Below are 18,092 nucleotides of genomic sequence, written 5' to 3'. Positions count from 1 at the left end.
TGAATTTAAAAGATTGTGTTATTATTCTATTCATTATTTCGTATTACAAACACATGCAAAGCAAACGTCAAATCACTCCACTTGTCAAATTCTTCGTAAACAAATTCCAAAATTGCACGAAAAAGGAGTGATTCACTCCCATAATTTTGGAAAACGACATTAGTGCACTGTGTATAAAAACACGACTAAAAAACTGTGTACTTCATGAACACACCCCTACTGTCACTTTCTGTCAAAAATGAACAAAAAAAAAAGAAAATAGTTTTTTTGACGTGTAAACATGTAGACGTGAAAAAAATTTCAACAAAAAACTATTTTTAATTTATTTATTCTTTAAAATTACATATATATTTCAAAAAATGGAAGAAATAGATAATAATGTTTCCAATGTACCAGGAAATTCCAATCCTGAAGAAAATTTATCAAAAGAAGCGAATTTATTAGAAATAAATCCAAATGAAAGTCCACATATTGTCAAAGATACACCTCAAAGTGAAAAAGAATTTTTGTTGGCTGATAAAGATGTAAACAAAGGTTTCCATTCAATTGAGTCTGAAAATCAGACAAATATTTTAAATACAAAAGAATCAGAATCACAAGATAAGTTAGTTGACATTGATTTATTAGACAATTCCGAAATAATTTGCATTAATGATCAAAGTTCACAAAAAGAAGAAGGAACTTTGGAATCAAATAAAAATTCACAAAATGACACAAGAATCGAAAAAGAGAAATCATCAGAAAATGATGATGTTTGTTTGGTGTCAAACAAAACCACTGAATCATTATTAAGTAAACAATCAAATGAAACAAATGATTCTATAGGCCTTTTGCAGCTTTCCGACACTCCGTCCACAAATAATCTGTCTTCTTCTAAGGTTGATATTCCAAAGAATCCACTTGTAGAACCTTCCACTACAAAAGACCTTTCGAAAGATAATTCTGCTCCTCAGACAATTGAAGAGGTTTCAAAACCCACTGAAGTCTCTTCCACTCCAATTCACAATGTACAAACTCATCCAATACCTGCGTCACCCAAAAGCCATCCACCCCATTTAAATGCTACCCCAACACCTCCCCCAACGCCACCAGAAGACTCTGAAAAGTACAAACGCCTCCAAAACCAACTTCAGAATTTCGAAATCGAAATTGAACAATTGAAGAAAGCTCTGTCACAAAAAGACAACACAATTACCTTGTACCAACGCGAGAATAATCTTCTTGAAAAAGAGAAATCCGCAGTAAGTTCTTAAGATTCTCAATTCTCACACATGTCTTTCATTATACTTCTCATTTTAGTTCCGAAAAGAAAAAGAATTGGCCATGAAGGAAAAAGAAAGCATCGTTATAACTTTTGCCACAAAAGAAAAATCACTTATTGATGCTAAAAAGCAAAAGGAAATAGTGGAGAAGCAACTTGCTGATTCTCGCAAAGAAGTTAAAAATATTTCAACTAAATTCCATGCTTTGAATGAAGAGAAGTCAAGAATTACTTATATGTTTGATGAGAAGGTAAATCATAACAATGGCCAAAAATTTTCAACCTTTTAACATTTTCCAGAAAATTTAGGTATATCAAATTTTATGGATTTGGGTTTAGTTAGCTCAAAAATCATATTGGTTTCTTTCTTGCAGCTCTTGTTTTTGAAATATTGCATTTTTCATGTTCATACTAATTTTTAAGTTTCTCTTATTTTGAGCGTTATTAAAATTTTCCAGGAAAATTTATATTAAACTTATTGTTTTTGGAGCAGGGTTGTAAAAAATCATTTTATTACTAATGTATTTGCTCTCCATTACAAATTTTTAAAATAATGTTAATTGCAAATAAAAAAAATGTTTATTGTAACTGAAAAATATTTTGCATTGAAAAAAAAATTTTCTGCATTGAAAAAAAATGTATGCATTAAATATTTTTTTTTAAATATTCGTCGAATTTCTTACAATTTTGACTGTTATTCAAAAATATAATGACCATATATTAGCTATTTCAACTATAACATTGAACCTAATGAATGTTCAAATATTCAAAATTGTAGGAAAACAAAAATATTTAATGTACACACTTTGCATTGATTTTTTTTTCAAGTCAAAAAATTCTTAATTGCAATAAAATTTTTTTTTCAATGCAAAATATTTTTATTCCCAATAAAAATTTTATTTTCAAAGCAAATTTTTTTCTTATGCAATACCTACAATTATTTTTTTAATGCAAAATATTTTTAGTTGCAATTTGTTTTTTAATGCAAATTTTTTTTATTTGCAATAAATATTTAAAAAAAATTTTTTTTTTGGATAATTTTACAACCCACATTTGGAGTTAGTAAGCCTTAAAATCACATTCATTTGTTTCTAGGAGCTCTATTTTTTAAAATATTTTAGTTTTAAAGTTATGCTTTTCCCTGATTTTCAATCTTCAATTAGACTACCAGAAGAATAAATGTCAATATAAAAAACTTTTATTCACTAGAATAAGCCTTAACTGGGGCTTATCTGCCTACTGAAAAATTGGCTCTAAGCCTAAAAATCACACTGGTAAATTTTAAGGAGCTCTAATTTTTTTTTTTTTAGATATTTTCATTTTTAACATTTTGGGTGGAAGTTCCATACTACTTTTTTCAGTTCTCCTTATCACATGTGTTAGGCAGTATTTATAAATAAGTTCTAAATAAGTTCAAATAATTTATGCTTTTAGTGCAACGAAGTAAAGAAATTCCAAAAAGAGCTCGAAAAACAAAAATCCGATTACAACAATCTGGAAATGAAGTTGAAGTGGAATTCAGTTAAATTGGCCCAAGAAACTGAAGCAAAATTGGTAATGATGATTGATATGATTTTTTCAAGCCATCATTACAATAATTCTCCTTTTTGCAGATTGCTGAAAAGAAACTCGAAGAAGAACGAACTGGTCCAAAGCCTCATGAGGAATTGGCCAAAGGTAAGCATTTTCTTCTTCAATTCCTATCTCCATTTTACCATAATTTTTTGATTTTATAGAAAAATTAAAAATGGAATACGAAGCAACAGCGATTCTACTTAAACACGAAATCGAAAGCAAAGACAAGGCAATTGAGTCCTTAACCAAAGAACAAAAACAAGCCACAGAGAAGATAAACCAACTCCAGGAGAGTCTTGATAAGAAATCGCTAGAAGTAACACACTTTAAACCCACAAACTCTAATATAAATTTTAATTATATATTTTTTAATTTTCTAAGAACACAAATATAACACGAGAATTAGAATGTTTGCGACAGGAACATGTTGTTGTTCAAGGTTCTTATAGTGAAGAAATGTTGAATTCAGCTAAACTTCGTGGTCAGCTAGAGGAACTGCAGGTGTTACGAACACAGCACACTTTGTAAGTTTTTTTCTTTATATTTTTTGAACCATTCAAAAACAAATATTATCACATTTTGTTTTTATTCTTTAAGAAATGAAGACAAAATCAATACTCTTAATGAAAATCTGCGTCAGGTGGAAGAAAAACTTGTTGATTCGACACAAGACATGGAACAGTTGCAAGCTAAGGAACAGGAGTTGCTTAGTATCAATAAGGAGATGAGTGAAATGATTGTTGGGTTGCAAAATGAAATTTGTTTACAAACATCAAGGGTAAGAATGATTTTCTAAGAATAAATATAAAAAAATAAAAATATAAAAAAATTAATGCCCCGGGTGAGGCTCGAACTCACGACCTTAAGATTATGAGACTTACGCGCTGCCTACTGCGCCACCGAGGCTATGAAAATGTCGAACAAAAGTTCTTACTTGATTCTTGTTAGAACAATTCTCGATTTAGTTTTATTTTTGGTGAAAAAAATAAAAAAAGTCGATGATTTTACTAGTGCCGTGAAGCACATTCAAATAAGATGAAAAAATTCGGGTAAATCAAAAAAATTATTAGATACTGGACTATTTTTTGCATTTTACTGTTTCTTGAAGTTTTATGCATTGAGATACCTCCCGTCCCCCCGACCCCGGATCAATGATTTTTTTTTTTGAAAATTTTATTTTATATTCATTAATATTCCCTTTTTATTGGTACACCATTTTTTTTGGAAAAAAATTGAATATTTTAATATAAGGCTTTAACGATTTTCAAAACAAAACAAAAATATTTTAGCAATTCTAAAAGATTGATATTACCTTTAAATTTTAATTAAATTTCTTAGAAATTTTACATTAAAAATATTCTTATATGAATTTTAGTATTGAAGCAATTTTTGAAAAAAACAAGTTTGTGCATTTTTTTGGATAAAGAAATTTTTGTCAAGTTTTGCACTTTAAGCCTTTTGGATGCAAAAGTTACTCGTCTTGAAATTGCTTTTAAAAAATTGACAAGTTTACAATTGCATTAAAAATTTTGTGAGGAACATAAAAAAAAAAGAAATTGGTTTTGACAAAGGCCTTAATTCGAGTTTTTTTTCCTTCTTCTAATTTTCTAAATCTTCAGTTCTATATCTCTTAGAAAATTGTACCTGTAACTAGAGTCGATTCAAAATTCAAAATGTGTTCTCAACAATTTTAAAATTGCTTTTGGCTTGTCCAACTGTCCAAATATACAGACATCAAGAAGATGAACTATTTTGAAAACATTTGCATCGGTTTCGAAATGATTGTTCTTTTAACTTAAGCGGTCTTAATATAATATCTGATTCACCTAGTTCGTTTATTTCAATTAAATAATTAGGTACTTCATGTTTTTGTTTGAAAATATTCAATTGTTAAAGTGCACACCGTTGTTTTTGTTTATTTTCCCAATTTTTCTACAAAACTAATTGGTTTGAATAACTATTTAAACACTTTATTTGAAACATTCAGGTGATTCGGATAGGAGACTTTACTCTCTACTATTTTAAGTTTTTATTTTTATAACGAATTAATATTTACTTCCAGGTCAAAGGTATCGAAGCAGAAAACGAGATTCTTAAAAAAGAAAAACTCAACTTTGACACAAAATATGAAGAAATAGAGTCACAATTAAAACAAGAAATTCAACAAAAGAATGATGATCGACTGTTGCTAACAAAACATCTCTCCGAGAAAACAAAAATGTACGAATTAGTTAAAGTGAAATTGGAAAATGTCCAAGGAGATTTGGAAGCAACCAAAAAGAAACATTCTCAAGTAGTTAAGGTAAATTTTGTTTATCACACATTTAAACTTTTTCAAAGAGCAATTCTCTCCTTAGGAACTGCAAAGAGAAATCCAAAAGTTCAAAAAAATTTCCGAAGAAAATTCAACCTCTCCAACGTCAGCTTCGTCGATGGGTGTCTTATGCAGAAATTGCCAATTAAAAAGTACAAGTCAAGAACAACTTGCTTCAAATCATTCCCGAGGTAGCAATAATAGCCGAAGTGATAGTGAATCTGAAGCTCAAAGCAATTCATCAACTATGAATCGAGATGTTCAAGTAATAATTTAACCCATTTAGCAAAGAGAACTTAATATAACTATTCATTTTTTTTTAAAGGGTCCTTCTAAGCAGCATTTAGTTGAGAGAATTCTCCGACTACAGCAGGCATCAGCTCGACAAACGGAAAAAATTGATTTCTTAGAAAATCACACACTGTCCCTGGTAGCTGAGCTACAGAAGAAATCTAAAGTAGTTCAATATTACATGATGCGAGATCAAGCTGGTGCCCTTACAACCTCCAAAAGTGACCAGCATAAAACTGAATTGGCAAAGTATGGTGGAGTAATGTCGGCCATTTATTCGGGAATCAAAGGCCCGAACCAGAGTATGACTTTGGAGTTATCGTTGGAAATTAATAAAAAACTTCAAGCTGTGTTGGAAGATACACTGCTAAAGAATATAACATTAAAGGTGAGATTAAATGACCATTCACTGATTAAAAAATGTCGTTACGTTCATAATTTTGAATTAAGAAAAGACAATACCTTTACGTCCCATGAACAACATTTGATACATAGAAATTTTCTTGTACCGTGTATACATGAATTATATTTTATTCAAATTCAAAAAATGTTTTAAATTGATTCAGAATTGTCTCTACGTTCAGTTTATTTTATTTTGACTCAGATTTAAAAATCGTTTTTCCACCTATTGGGGTAAAAAGAATTTCAACTTGTGTTTATTTATACATATTAAAATATACTCTCACTTCCAAAAGTAACAGAGCCTTCAACTGCTTTATTTTGTGCTCCATTGCGATAATAGCATATAATGTCAACTTAGGCGGTCGAATGCCATGTCATCTTTTAGGTAATTTTTTTCTTTCTGTTGCTTTTTCAGCTACTGTTAAAGTATTTAAACTGAAATACTTGTTATGTTAATACTCTTAAACAAATATACTGCACATTTGCGCATTTTCAGAAAAAAAAAAAAAAATCGTAGCGCTTGTAACTTTATTTAGTCAGCAAATGCAGGGAGCTATGTCATCTTATCCGACTATGGTAGTAAAATGACGTTATAAGAGAGATGTATTTGTATTATGCCATCAGTAGATTTTTCTAGACTTCTAGAGTATAGGTCATATTAAGTGTCTAAAAAAAGATATTTGCAAGACTTTTAGTCTAAGCATTCAGATAGATAGATAGATCTTTATTCAATATAATAATTTTTACATAAAGTCATTGAGAAAAAAAACTTGAATATTTAAAGGCATGACATATATGTCGTCTGCCCGAGTGGCAAAATTGCTTGAATCTATTACAGCATTTTTTTTTTTTTTTTTTTTTTTTTTTTTTTTTTTTTTTTCTTTAAGAGTTAATAGGACTTTTAGTTTAGTTAAAACAAAATTTAAATATAATTTTTACGCATCATAGTAGATTAATAGGACTTTTAGTTTAGTTAAAACAAAATTTAGAGATACTTTTCAGCTTGCCAGAATTGATTTTAAATTGATTTTTACTATTTTAAAAGACTTCATTAATTATTTTGGATCTGTAAGTGCTGGCTTCCGTGTAATAATCAAAAAGTAGCTTCCAATCACCACCATTCAGAAATTCACGCACCTCTTCCATCTCTAAAACATTGTAAGTTACACAAGTTGCAAAGACCTGGACCCTCGTTTCGGTGCGGCATGGCATTCAGCTTGATCAGCTCACCTCTGATTTTGAAAATCGCCCCAATGACATAACAGGAATAACGACTGTTGAAATAGTTACACTCATTTAGATTAAGGTTAGCCTTTGAGTAATACACTCTTTCTGTCGACGCACGAGCTTTTGCCATAAAGGCATACCTTTCATTTTCGTCAGTAAGCATGATGACTTCGTATAAATCCTTTTTCCAGTTAGCTATGTTACTCTCCTCCCAGTTCATCGTAACACCACAATCGGCCGCTATTTTTGTCCATTCCTTGACAAAAAGAGTTTTATTTTTTATTGCATGGCGCATTATCAGCTTTGGCAGCCTGGAATCACTCATTTTTACCACTCTTAATAGATAATCAGCATTCAATTTTAGAGTTGAAATGAACATTGTTGGGAGACCAGATTCTAGATTATACATATACTTTGGTGTATTAATTGGTAAGTAAAAAACTTTTCTTAGAAAAAAACGTAACAGATATTCAACGATTTCGAATTTCTGCGCACCCCACACCTGCGCTCCATAAAAGAGAATGGCCTGTGCCGTAGCATTAAAGACATTATACTTTGTACTAAAAGTTATCAGTTTGTTGCAAAAGATCCTTTTCCAATTGGAGCAGATTGCTATCTTAGCCTTTTCCAATTTAGTTTTAAGATGTTTTTCCATTTTCAAATTAAATGTCAGGTCCATACCAAGATATGAATATTTTTTAACAACTTCCAGTGTTTGTTCTCCAAATTTCCATTTTTCACCTCTTGCTAACCTGCCAGCTCCTTTTTGAAATATCATCACTTTCGATTTTGCGACATTAACTTCCAAACCCCATAGTTTGCAATACTCAAACAGTTTGTTGATCATTAGTTGAAGCGCGCATGGAGTCTCTGCGAGTATAACTATATCGTCTGCGTACATTATTGCTTTTATTTTTGAACTTCCAATTTCAACTCCACACGTTAACCAATCTACTATATCATCTAAAAATAGTGCAAATAAAAGGGGGCTCAGATTACAACCTTGTTTAAGCATCTAAGCATTCATTTCGAGGTTGAATCCTTATTTGATTGAACTATACAAAAATTCCAGGGAAAATGGTTTCGGGAGAAGGACTCCTAATCGCAAAAAATCTAGAACATTTCGGTTTCTTTTTACTTTCAAGCTAAAAGATAATGAAACGAGAATGGGCATTTTAAACGTTCGTAATCTATTAATGAATTTGGTATCAAATGACTTTTCCGTCATGTTGGATGCTTAGGAAAAACTTTTGCTATGGAGGTTTGGCTCCATTGCATTAAGAATAATAATAATATTGCAATATTAGTAATGTTAATGCATTGTTCTGTGTATGAAGGCCAAATTGAATTATATTTTTATTTTAAATATAAAATATGATGCTCTGCCATTTTCCCTGAGTTTTAACACATTAATCTTGAATATATACGACTAAAAGAACTCATAATATATATTTTAAGCCAACAACTTCGAGATTTAGTTCGAGAATTTTCAAACGATTCAAACTAACAGAAAATTGAATAACAAAACTCTCAAAATTGACTTGAAATTATTGTTTTAAAAAGTTTATAGTTTGGGTTCTATTGGTTGCATTGTCAAGACAAAGGTCTTTAGGCTCAGAGAAAATAATAGAGGATTATATTTTGTACTTAAAACACATATTTAAGTTATAATATTGCGACAATCTACATTAAGTGTTGAATGCAATAATGCATTTTATCCGTTTCTGAAGTACGTCACAGGGATAAAACTTCTGCGCAACATATTTAAGACTTAATTACATGTGGACGTAGAGAAAATTTTCTACAAATTAGTATTGGGACGTAGAATAATTTTCGTTCAGTAATTACACGGTGTAACACTCAAAATATACGCGGGCGGAGACCTATCAGGTTTTGTAGAGCTAGTCGCACTGATTACGAAACGGTATTTGAAAATCCCCTAACACCCCCAAAATCTGGAGTTACGGGCAAAAAACGGTTTTTTGGACCTTCACCCATTGAAAAAATTCTAGCTTCGTCAATTTTTTACCCATTTTCAAATTTTTTTTCAGTTTCTGATAGAAGATAAATATACCTTTTCAACAATGTATAAAAAATGTAACTCGGTTAAACCACTTAGAATTTATAAGCTGTCAAAGTTCAAAAATTACATTTTTTTCATCATTTGCCCAACTTCGGCATCAATTTAAAGTATATGTTTTCAAAACAACATGCTATTTCAAAAATATATTCTAAAACTATATCTATTTCCCAATCAATCCAGGTATTTTTTATGAAAATCACTTTAAAATTGGCTTAGAAAAAAAAATTTTCGATTTCAACCCAGATACAGAAATTCGAACTTTTAGGTATAGAACAAAAATGTTGTTTCGGCACGTAGTAGGATAACTTGGGCGCCAGGACTTGATAAGGGGTTTTTAAAGAGGAGCTCAATACAAACATTTTTTTCTTTGGGAGGGGGGTCTATCTCTCCCCGTTTAGGTGGGAGGGGCATTTTTCTAAAAAAAAATTATGAAAATAAAAAAAATTATTAAAAAACAACGGCAACACTTACAGTAGTAAATTATACCATTTCCGAAAGGCAAAATTGTACATTTGATTCTAACTTTTAAATCAATATAATATAACCAATATTTTTTGAAATAATCGATTTCAAAGTTAAAAATTGGCGAACAAATTTTTTTAAAACTCATTTTATACTATTTTTGTCCAGACTGTGAATTTTAGTAAAAAAAAATACTCACACAAAAAACTGCCTCAATTGATTCCTTATCGAACAGTGAAAACTATATGTTTCTATGTCTTCTAGTTTTCAGCAACTCCAGATTTTGGGGGTGTTAGGGGATTTTCAAATACCGTTTCGTAATCAGTGCGACTAGCTCTACAAAACCTGATAGGTCTCTGCCCGCGTATATTTTGAAACCTCATTTTTGTAACACCGTGTTATTTTCAATCATATCGCTTGAATACTGTCGTAACTACGCATTTTGAGTTAATAATGCACAAGTTATTGGAATAAAGTAATCTCTAATCCTAAAGAAAGTCATTTCTTAGCTTTAAAAATTGACGGAGAAGGAGCACTAGGTTTGTTTTAGAAACTTACTTTTAACATAGAAAAATAAATCGATACTAAAGCTTTCGTTTCCTGAAAAAAAAAAACAGTTTTTTTTAGTCATGACCATATTCAAGTAAATGAGCGAATGTGATTCATGGTCGTAGGAAACACGCCCTAAAATAGATTATTTCATGAAATTGCTAATCTTTTTGATGTATTTTTCTTTACAGGAAAACCTTGACGTTCTGGGTTTGGAAGTGGATAAGCTAACAAGGAAACTTGCTCAAATAAAGTCATAGCGTATTGGTGCCATTGTAAATATCATATTTATCGTATACATTCCTCCGGGGAACCTTTATTTAATTCAACTAATCAATCTTATGTAAAATATTTAAACAAAAACAAAAAAAAAAGAAATATAAAAAAGTGTACTCGTTTAACTTTTCATCTTCATTTATTCAACAATCTTACAAACAATTTTCATACAACTTAGGACTAGCTGGTTTACCCAAACCCATACTAATGTCAAGTGTTGGCTTCTCTTCAGGTTTGGCCAAACGTGCCATTTTATTCATGTTATTCTTGAAATGTACCTTCATCATTGGATTCTGATTGCCAGTTTCTTCACTTACAAATTCCCTCAACAAAGGTGGGAAATTTATTTCACGTGGGACAATTAATTGCTCTTTGGTAACATTACATTTGCAGTAATCTGCTTCTTCATCTTTGGGAATAAGTCGATAATCAGCTTTGTAGGTTGAACTATAAAGAACAACTGGTTTGGGTTGTGTTACACCACGGAAGGTGCGTTCGATGGTTACTCGGCATTTGCGAGTTTCCTAAACCAAGACATTTCTTTGAGAATAATTGTACAAGATAAGAAATATGTGTACTTTCAACTCACTTCATTTGGAACAGCTTCAACTTTAAGAATTTTCATATAAGATGGTTCGGGATAGCGTTCGAACATGCTGCGAACAACAATTCGACCGACACCATGATTTTTTAGATTGCCGAGAATTTCCCATAGGGGTTTTCCACGAAAATCTGTTTTACGACCTATGTATTTTATAACTTGTGCCATTATTTGGTTTTTATTTTTATTAAAGAAAAAGAGAAATTGTTATAAAATAAAAATATTTCTCGTTTTTTTTTTCAGTAGAAAAGGCAAACAAGAAAGGTTAAGCAGGTAGATGACAGATGAATTTCGAAATTATCAGCTGTAAAGTGACAGATGGGAAAAGATTTTCAGAGTTCGAAGAAAATATAGGGTGCATAGTGCTACTTTGGTTTTTCTTCTTTTTTTTTTAATAAACGTAGCAAAAAAAATTCTTTAATTCTGTGTGTAGTTCGACCAATGAAATTGATTTGAATAGGGTGGATTGATTTTATTTTTGATTTCAGTCATTGATAGACAGTTATCATAGTGTCAACGAACGAATTTAGTATCAAATGAAAAGGGATTTTGAGCTTGTTATGTGTGATAAATATTATGTGTGTTTTTTATTACCACCGGTCTTAACTGGCCAAAAAAAAAACACCTCGGGACTCAACTTGAAATCTTGGCAACACTGTGTATTGAATGTTCTGAAAACAGCAGACATAACAAAAATTGAGAATTGTCATATTCTTCGCTTTCGGGTTTTTCTTGTATTTTTCATGTTTTTCATGTATGTATCGGTTAAAAACTGTAGGAGTTAGTTGGTCGCCCGATGGGAGCACAGGATTTTACTATCATTCTGAACTACACCGCCATTTAAAAAATTTCACATCATTAAAAAATTTAACATTAGCCTATTCTGTTACCTATTAATATACTTAATTAAACTAAACAAACACCAAAAAAAAATAATATTTCTTCTTTGTTTTATACGCTGATGAAAATGACGCTCGATTTCGTGGTTTACAAGGTGTTATTACCCCTTAAATAAAATATTTAAGTATTTCTATTCTATACCTCGATCATTTTGCTATAAACAGCGTTGCCAACCCATTCAGTCAAAATTATGCCTCACTTGAAAAAAAAATATGCCTTTTCAAATAAATTATGCCTCAATTTAAATTTCTTAGTTTATGCTTAAAAAATTATTATATACGAAATGTTTATTTAATCAATTTATACATTAAGGGCTAATTTTTCAATAGTCATATAAACCTCAGATAGAGATTATTCCTAGGAATAAAATTTTTTATATTGAAATTTATTCTTCTGATAGTCTAACTGACGATTGAAAAATCGGGGCTAAGCCAACTTATTTCTCACGTAACGGAAATTTATTTTCTTCGAAAGGAATATTTCAAGACGTTGCTTCATATAATTGGAAGAAATTAGCGGTCAATTTTTTTCACCAATAAAAAATATTAGCCTATTTGCAAGCTTTTTAGACCTTTTTAAAGCAACAAAATTAGATTCTTTTCTAGTAAAAGTGATTAGAGTGAAAAAAAAATCTTCGAAAAAATAAACACTACCAAGAGTTAAATGGTAAAAACAAATTCTCCAGATAAAATTTCGAACAACCTTTATTTAAAAGATATCGAAAATATTAGTTTTTAGTCTTTTTATCAAAATATTTAAAAATTATAAGAAACCTTTAAAACATAAATCAAGAGTAGAATGAAAAAAATTATGCCTTTTTTTCAAAAAATAAGCCTCAATGCCTTGGCTAATAAAATTATGCCTAAAAGGCATAATTATGCCTCAGTTGGCATCGCTGGCTATAACAGACAAATACAACACCCATATTGATCAGTTCGTCCGTGACCTAGTGATGGGTAGGTACCGATTTTAAAATGAGTTTGTATGAGGTACTCATTTTTCGAAATGAGGTGGTACTTTGTCCTACCTCAAATGTCCCATAGGACAAAAAAAATAAAAAAATCAATTTTTCTATTCTGCTAAGCATGACATTTTAATAAAAAGCTAATTAAAAAAGAAATAATATTATAACCAATAAAATATGAGAGTGAATTGATATATAGATAAAAACTCCTTCAAACAACAACAAACATCCTAAAAAAAAAACTATAACAATAACAAACCTCCTCCAATTTTCTTTCCTCAAAAAAAAAAAAAAAAATAAATATACCTACTTCAAATGTCACATTACTATACGTCCTCATTACTTCTAATTTTCTCTCCTCAAAATAACGTACGTACCTCAAATTTCACATAACACAAAACCTCACACATTCATTTATTTTTCAATTTAAAGCAATGGTACGCCTGGTTCTACACGAAGATGTAGTCGCACAAGATGCACATGAGAACAAGGGAGAGGGAATGATCGATTTCTCCTTTACTCTTAAGTGCATCTTGTCTTAAGACAAGAGTAAAGAGATAATTTTTTGTTGTTTTTACTATGAAGTGTGAGGTAATACATTTTTTTGCTTTGAGGTGATGGGACATTTCTGAGTGTTCTATGGGACATTTGTATTGCCTCATGTATGAGGTACCCATCCCTACCGTGACCGTCATCGGGTCAACATCGTTGACCAGCTCCAGGAAATTGTTGAGTATATAAATTTTCTCATGGGATGTCTATCATGGGAATTGTCTTCTGGGACATGTCTCATGGGATATGTCTCATAGGCTATGTCTCATGGGACATGTCACATGTCTCATGGTACATGTCTCATGGTACATATCTCATGAGACATGCCCCATGAAACATGTCTCATGGTACATATCACATGAGACACGTCTCATGGTAAATGTCTCATGGTACATGTCTCATGGTATATAATTATATCTCATGGTACATGTCTCATGGTATATAATTGTGTCTCATGGTACCATTAGACATTTCTCATGAGACATGTACCATGGGACATGTCTCATAGTACAAATGTCTCATGGTACATACATATGTCTCATGGTACATATGTCTCATGGTACATAAGTCTCATGGTACAAATGTCTCATGGTACATAAGTCTCATGGTACATAAGTCTCATGGTGCAAATGTCTCATGGTACATATGTCTCATGGTACATTATGTCTCATGGTACAAATGTCTAATGGTACATAAGTGTCATGGTACAAATGTCTCATGGTATATATGTCTCATGGGACATGTCTCATGGGTCAATACTGGATTACTAAATTTAATTGTCCTAAATGTGCCCTTAATCAAGCCATAAAAACACCAAAGTCAAAAGCCATGTTCTGCTTACTTTGGTTGGCTAACGCTTTAAAAAGCAGCAGCAAAAGTAAAAATTCTGGGTTATTCTTAATATATAGATTACGAAGTAATCAGGTACGCTTCAAAAAGGTTATGCTATCATATGAAAGTGTGAGTAACTTGTTGGACTTTTAAACAAGTAACTATAACTATGCCCATTATTTTTTTTAAACACCTCCAATTTAAACTACAACATCTTTTTCGACCTCTAATGTTAAAAGTTTTAAGGTAAACGAACTCCTTCTGACTTTAAGTCTGTTTCCGTTTACCATCTTAAAAAAAAAACTGACCAAAGCGTTTAATCACTGAAACTAGTTTCAAGACATAAATAAATAAATCATTGTTTTCCCATTTTCAATTCTCTTAAACAATCAAATCAAAGATTTCAAGGTAACATCCATCACCAAACAAGTACAATATATTTTCCTGACAATTTCCACTTCATTCGAATCACTTTTTGTCTGCAAACTTTAAGCCCAATCATGTTCATTCCTTTAATCAATATTTGTCTTCAAACAAAAGACTCCTAAATTTGCACAACAAAAAAAACTTGAAACTGGTCATGGAGCACAATTTCATGTTTGTAAACTAATCCCTAGAAATTTCCATCCAATATTATAAGATTATTACCTAAAGCCAAGTCAGTATTATGAGAGTTATAACAATTCAAAACCTGAAGAGCTTCCTCCACTCCATAATCCATATACAGCAATCGATTACCTACCAACTTAACCAAAATACACTTCCTCCTGCCGTCATATCGACAGCTAAAAACTGGATCTTAACGTTTGAATATACCTAGTCAATCTCCGGTGACTATACAAACCTCTCCAAATAGTTTTGTTGCACGAATTTACTTTACCCTTGCACAAAGAAGCAAATGGATATATTGCAACAATGCGAGTGAGTGTTTTTAAATATTGTTTGCACTTTCGTTCGAAGAGGCCGAAGTCGAAGTCGAAACTATGAGGCCGGACAAAGCTATCGTGGAAATAAAAGCATGGTCTACTAGTTTCTTCTCCCATACGAGAGACGCCTCGAATCAGGTTCCGTCTTTTTGGTTATGTGTGCTTGTTACCTATAAATTGCGGTTTAGATGCAGGATTGTCAGCATTAGTAAAAGTTACTCCATCGCGCATATCACAACCTGACAATAAGCCATATGGACGTCTCTAAGATGCAAATATTGACAATAGCTTTGAGCCTTGTTGGTAAGTCGCTCTTTGGCGAACTTGAACCTGATTGTGCGACTAGAAATTTATTGGATTTTTTTATTTTCGTGTTTTAGCTTTCTGTTTTGTACCTATCGAGGGTGGTTTGAAAAAACGCCACGGATACGAATATAAGCAATCACCTTCTGTACATTTTGAAGCTCCCAAAGAGGAATCATCACAGGGGTATTATGAATATAGTCAAGCCTCTCATCCATCTGGATCTGGATCTGGATCTTCATCATCGTCATCTGGTTCTTCAAGCAAACCCAGTGGCTACAGCATTGGCAGTGGGTTAAGGTCAATAGCTCAAGGATCTGCAAATCAAGCCCACTCAGCTGTAGCCAATCAACATGCTGCCGCCAAACAAGCCGCATTCATTGCCAAAAATACTTTAGCTCAAGCTGCAGTTCAAGCTGCGGCCACAGCCCAAGCTGCATTGGCTGGCAAACAAGTTATTTTGCAGGAATTAGAGCAACAATCTTCAGAGGCACACAGGTCTTTGGCCAGAGAGTTGGAACAGTTGCAATCAGCGAAAGTTGCTGCAAAATTGTCCCAACATACCGCACAAGTAGCCAGTAATCATGTATCTATTTTGGTGTCGGCTGTGAACGATGCCAAGACTGTTGCCGAATATGCTGAAAAGGCATCCTCAGAGGTGGCTAATCAATTGGCATCACAATCGTCTATGGTGGGGCAGGCAAAACAACGTCTTGATGCTTTGCAGGAACAACTTAAAGATGCCCGGATTGATTATGAAGCAACTAAAGAGGCAGCTTTGAAGGCATCATCTTCGGCTTCGGAAGCACAGGCGAATGCCTCACAAGCTGGTGCTAGAGCAACAATAGAATTGCATGAAAGTGTAAGCAACACTGATCAGGGGGGTGGTGGTTCGTATGAAGAATCACATCCTCAACAAAATGAACACGAAGCAATTGAGGTACCGAGTGGTTATAGTGGTAGTCATTAATTTTGTGTTAATACAATCAATGGCATCTCTTTAAGAGTGTAACAGCTTTTTCCTAAGATCTTTTAAATTTAAGGTTTTTAAACATGAATAAAGTATTTTACTAACCAAATGGTTGTTCTTTTCCTTCAAAGGGTCTCTCATAACCAATTGAATTTATAAACAACAATCGGAAATGTTAATTTTATAGGAAATCAAATTTGAAAGAAATTCATTTAATTTTATCACAGTTTAATACGAAAATGATCGAACGTAAATATTTAAAAGTTTTGTTAACTGTTATCTCCATTTAAAGGAAAAATATCTATCGCCTATCGAGTTTATCTCCTGGGGGGGAAATAAAATTGTATCGTAATCTACGAAGTCTAAATTTAAGAGGACACCATTTTTTTAATAAAAAAAAAAAACTGTTATAAATTGATGTTATCAAACGTAAAAGTATTTAATTTCACTAGTAATTATACAATCTACATTCCTCGCCGAACGGCATCAGAGGCGACATTTTGCCTAAATAAATGTGTAAGATTATATTAAGAAATTTTATAAAACGGACTTATTTAACCCTCTACACGTGGCAGGGGGAATTTTTTTTTCAGAGAGAAGTTACGCATACACCACAGTGACCCAATCGCTTTCTTAATAATTAAACCACTTAACTGATCGAAAAGTGTATGTATTCAAAATTGAATAAAGTTATGGGTTGCTGTTGGGTGGAGCTGTTTAGTAACTTAATGGTGCAAAAATCTTGAATTATCAAATTTTGACTAGTTTAAGTCTCCGTTTCTTTAACTATTACATTGGAGATAAAAAAATCTGAAATATTTTAAAATCCATTTTATCTAAAAAAAAAGGAAAATATTTTCGTTTAAATTCAGAATAAAATAAAAATTGATTACCAATATAAAAACTATCACGAATGCGATAGATGCATGTATTAGACAACGAATTAATTTTGGAGCTTAAAATTATTGCATAAGGAGTACAGCTATCGAGTTGATTTCAGATTTATTTTGTTGAAAAATATCTAGGTTTAATATTTGGTAAGTATAAGAAAGTCAAAAACCACGAAAAATCTGTAAAATTACCAGTTTTTCAAAAATAATTGTTTTTAATTCAGTGATAATTAATACGTACCTAATTTTTTAATATTTATTCAAAAACTACTATTCTTAAGCTTTAAAATGCAATTTCAAACAAAAAGATATCTTTAATAGACGCCAAACTATAGTAACATGAAAATGACGTTTTTGTCGAGAGCGGTGAAGTTTTTTTTTAACCCCTTGTAGCCCCATGTGACATTTCTGTAACAAACTGAAAAAGATCGCACAAAAGCTGTAGGTACAAAATATATTTCTTTCCTTTTGAAGCTTCTAACATAATCTTTAAGTATTGCTATTGCCAGTAGTTTTTAATTGGCAGTTAATGTTGAAAATTGTGCTTTTTTTGAAAATAAGCAAATTTATGTAAAAACTACGAAATTCAGAAGAAATAGTTTTTCTGTATAACCCAACGGGGTTTAATGCTTGCATTTTTTGTTTGAATTTTTGCACTTGTATATAAAAATAAATTATTTAAAAATCGAAATAACTAACTAAATAACTAATGAAT

General features: G+C 31.6%; 3 protein-coding genes and 1 non-coding gene across 4 annotated transcripts; 2 read left to right on the top strand and 2 right to left on the bottom strand.

Annotated features, from left to right (window-relative positions):
* The first annotated feature begins 359 nt into the window (after nt 1-359).
* On the top strand, nt 360-10,531 carry LOC129909343 (coiled-coil domain-containing protein 186). Its single transcript, XM_055986429.1, has 11 exons — nt 360-1,241; nt 1,300-1,512; nt 2,696-2,815; nt 2,875-2,938; nt 2,998-3,152; nt 3,218-3,360; nt 3,434-3,614; nt 4,899-5,138; nt 5,194-5,415; nt 5,476-5,829; nt 10,356-10,531. The coding sequence occupies exons 1-11, from the start codon at nt 360-362 to the stop codon at nt 10,422-10,424; spliced, it is 2,643 nt and encodes an 880-aa protein (XP_055842404.1). The 3' UTR covers nt 10,425-10,531.
* On the bottom strand, nt 3,670-3,742 carry Trnam-cau (transfer RNA methionine (anticodon CAU)). The gene has a single exon. It is a non-coding gene; the product is annotated as a tRNA-Met (tRNA).
* A 29-nt stretch (nt 10,532-10,560) lies between the features above and the next one.
* Nucleotides 10,561-11,336, bottom strand: LOC129910529 (uncharacterized). The gene is made up of 2 exons (XM_055987947.1): nt 11,030-11,336; nt 10,561-10,964 (listed from the first exon to the last, which is right to left on the bottom strand). The coding sequence occupies exons 1-2, from the start codon at nt 11,207-11,209 to the stop codon at nt 10,593-10,595; spliced, it is 552 nt and encodes a 183-aa protein (XP_055843922.1). The 5' UTR covers nt 11,210-11,336; the 3' UTR covers nt 10,561-10,592.
* A 4,147-nt stretch (nt 11,337-15,483) lies between these two features.
* LOC129909342 (uncharacterized) lies at nt 15,484-16,487 on the top strand. Its single transcript, XM_055986428.1, has 2 exons — nt 15,484-15,517; nt 15,595-16,487. The coding sequence occupies exons 1-2, from the start codon at nt 15,484-15,486 to the stop codon at nt 16,485-16,487; spliced, it is 927 nt and encodes a 308-aa protein (XP_055842403.1).
* The last annotated feature ends 1,605 nt before the right edge of the window (nt 16,488-18,092 follow it).

The sequence above is a fragment of the Episyrphus balteatus genome, chromosome 2 (genome assembly GCF_945859705.1).
Source record: "Episyrphus balteatus chromosome 2, idEpiBalt1.1, whole genome shotgun sequence".
NCBI lineage: Eukaryota > Metazoa > Arthropoda > Insecta > Diptera > Syrphidae > Episyrphus > Episyrphus balteatus.
Note: the sequence above shows the minus strand (reverse complement) of the source record. Positions and strands in the feature narration are given on the sequence as shown.

Coding starts and splice junctions, on each gene's coding strand:
- LOC129909342 (XM_055986428.1), top strand. CDS start 15,484: ATGCAAATATTGACAATAGCTTTGAGCCTTGTTG. Junction 15,518..15,594: donor AATAGCTTTGAGCCTTGTTG/GTAAGTCGCTCT, acceptor TTCGTGTTTTAG/CTTTCTGTTTTGTACCTATC.
- LOC129910529 (XM_055987947.1), bottom strand. CDS start 11,209: ATGGCACAAGTTATAAAATACATAGGTCGTAAAACAGATTTTCGTGGA. Junction 10,965..11,029: donor TTGAAGCTGTTCCAAATGAA/GTGAGTTGAAAG, acceptor GTCTTGGTTTAG/GAAACTCGCAAATGCCGAGT.
- LOC129909343 (XM_055986429.1), top strand. CDS start 360: ATGGAAGAAATAGATAATAATGTTTCCAATGTACCAGGAAATTCCAAT. Junction 1,513..2,695: donor CTTATATGTTTGATGAGAAG/GTAAATCATAAC, acceptor TTATGCTTTTAG/TGCAACGAAGTAAAGAAATT. Junction 5,139..5,193: donor AACATTCTCAAGTAGTTAAG/GTAAATTTTGTT, acceptor TTCTCTCCTTAG/GAACTGCAAAGAGAAATCCA.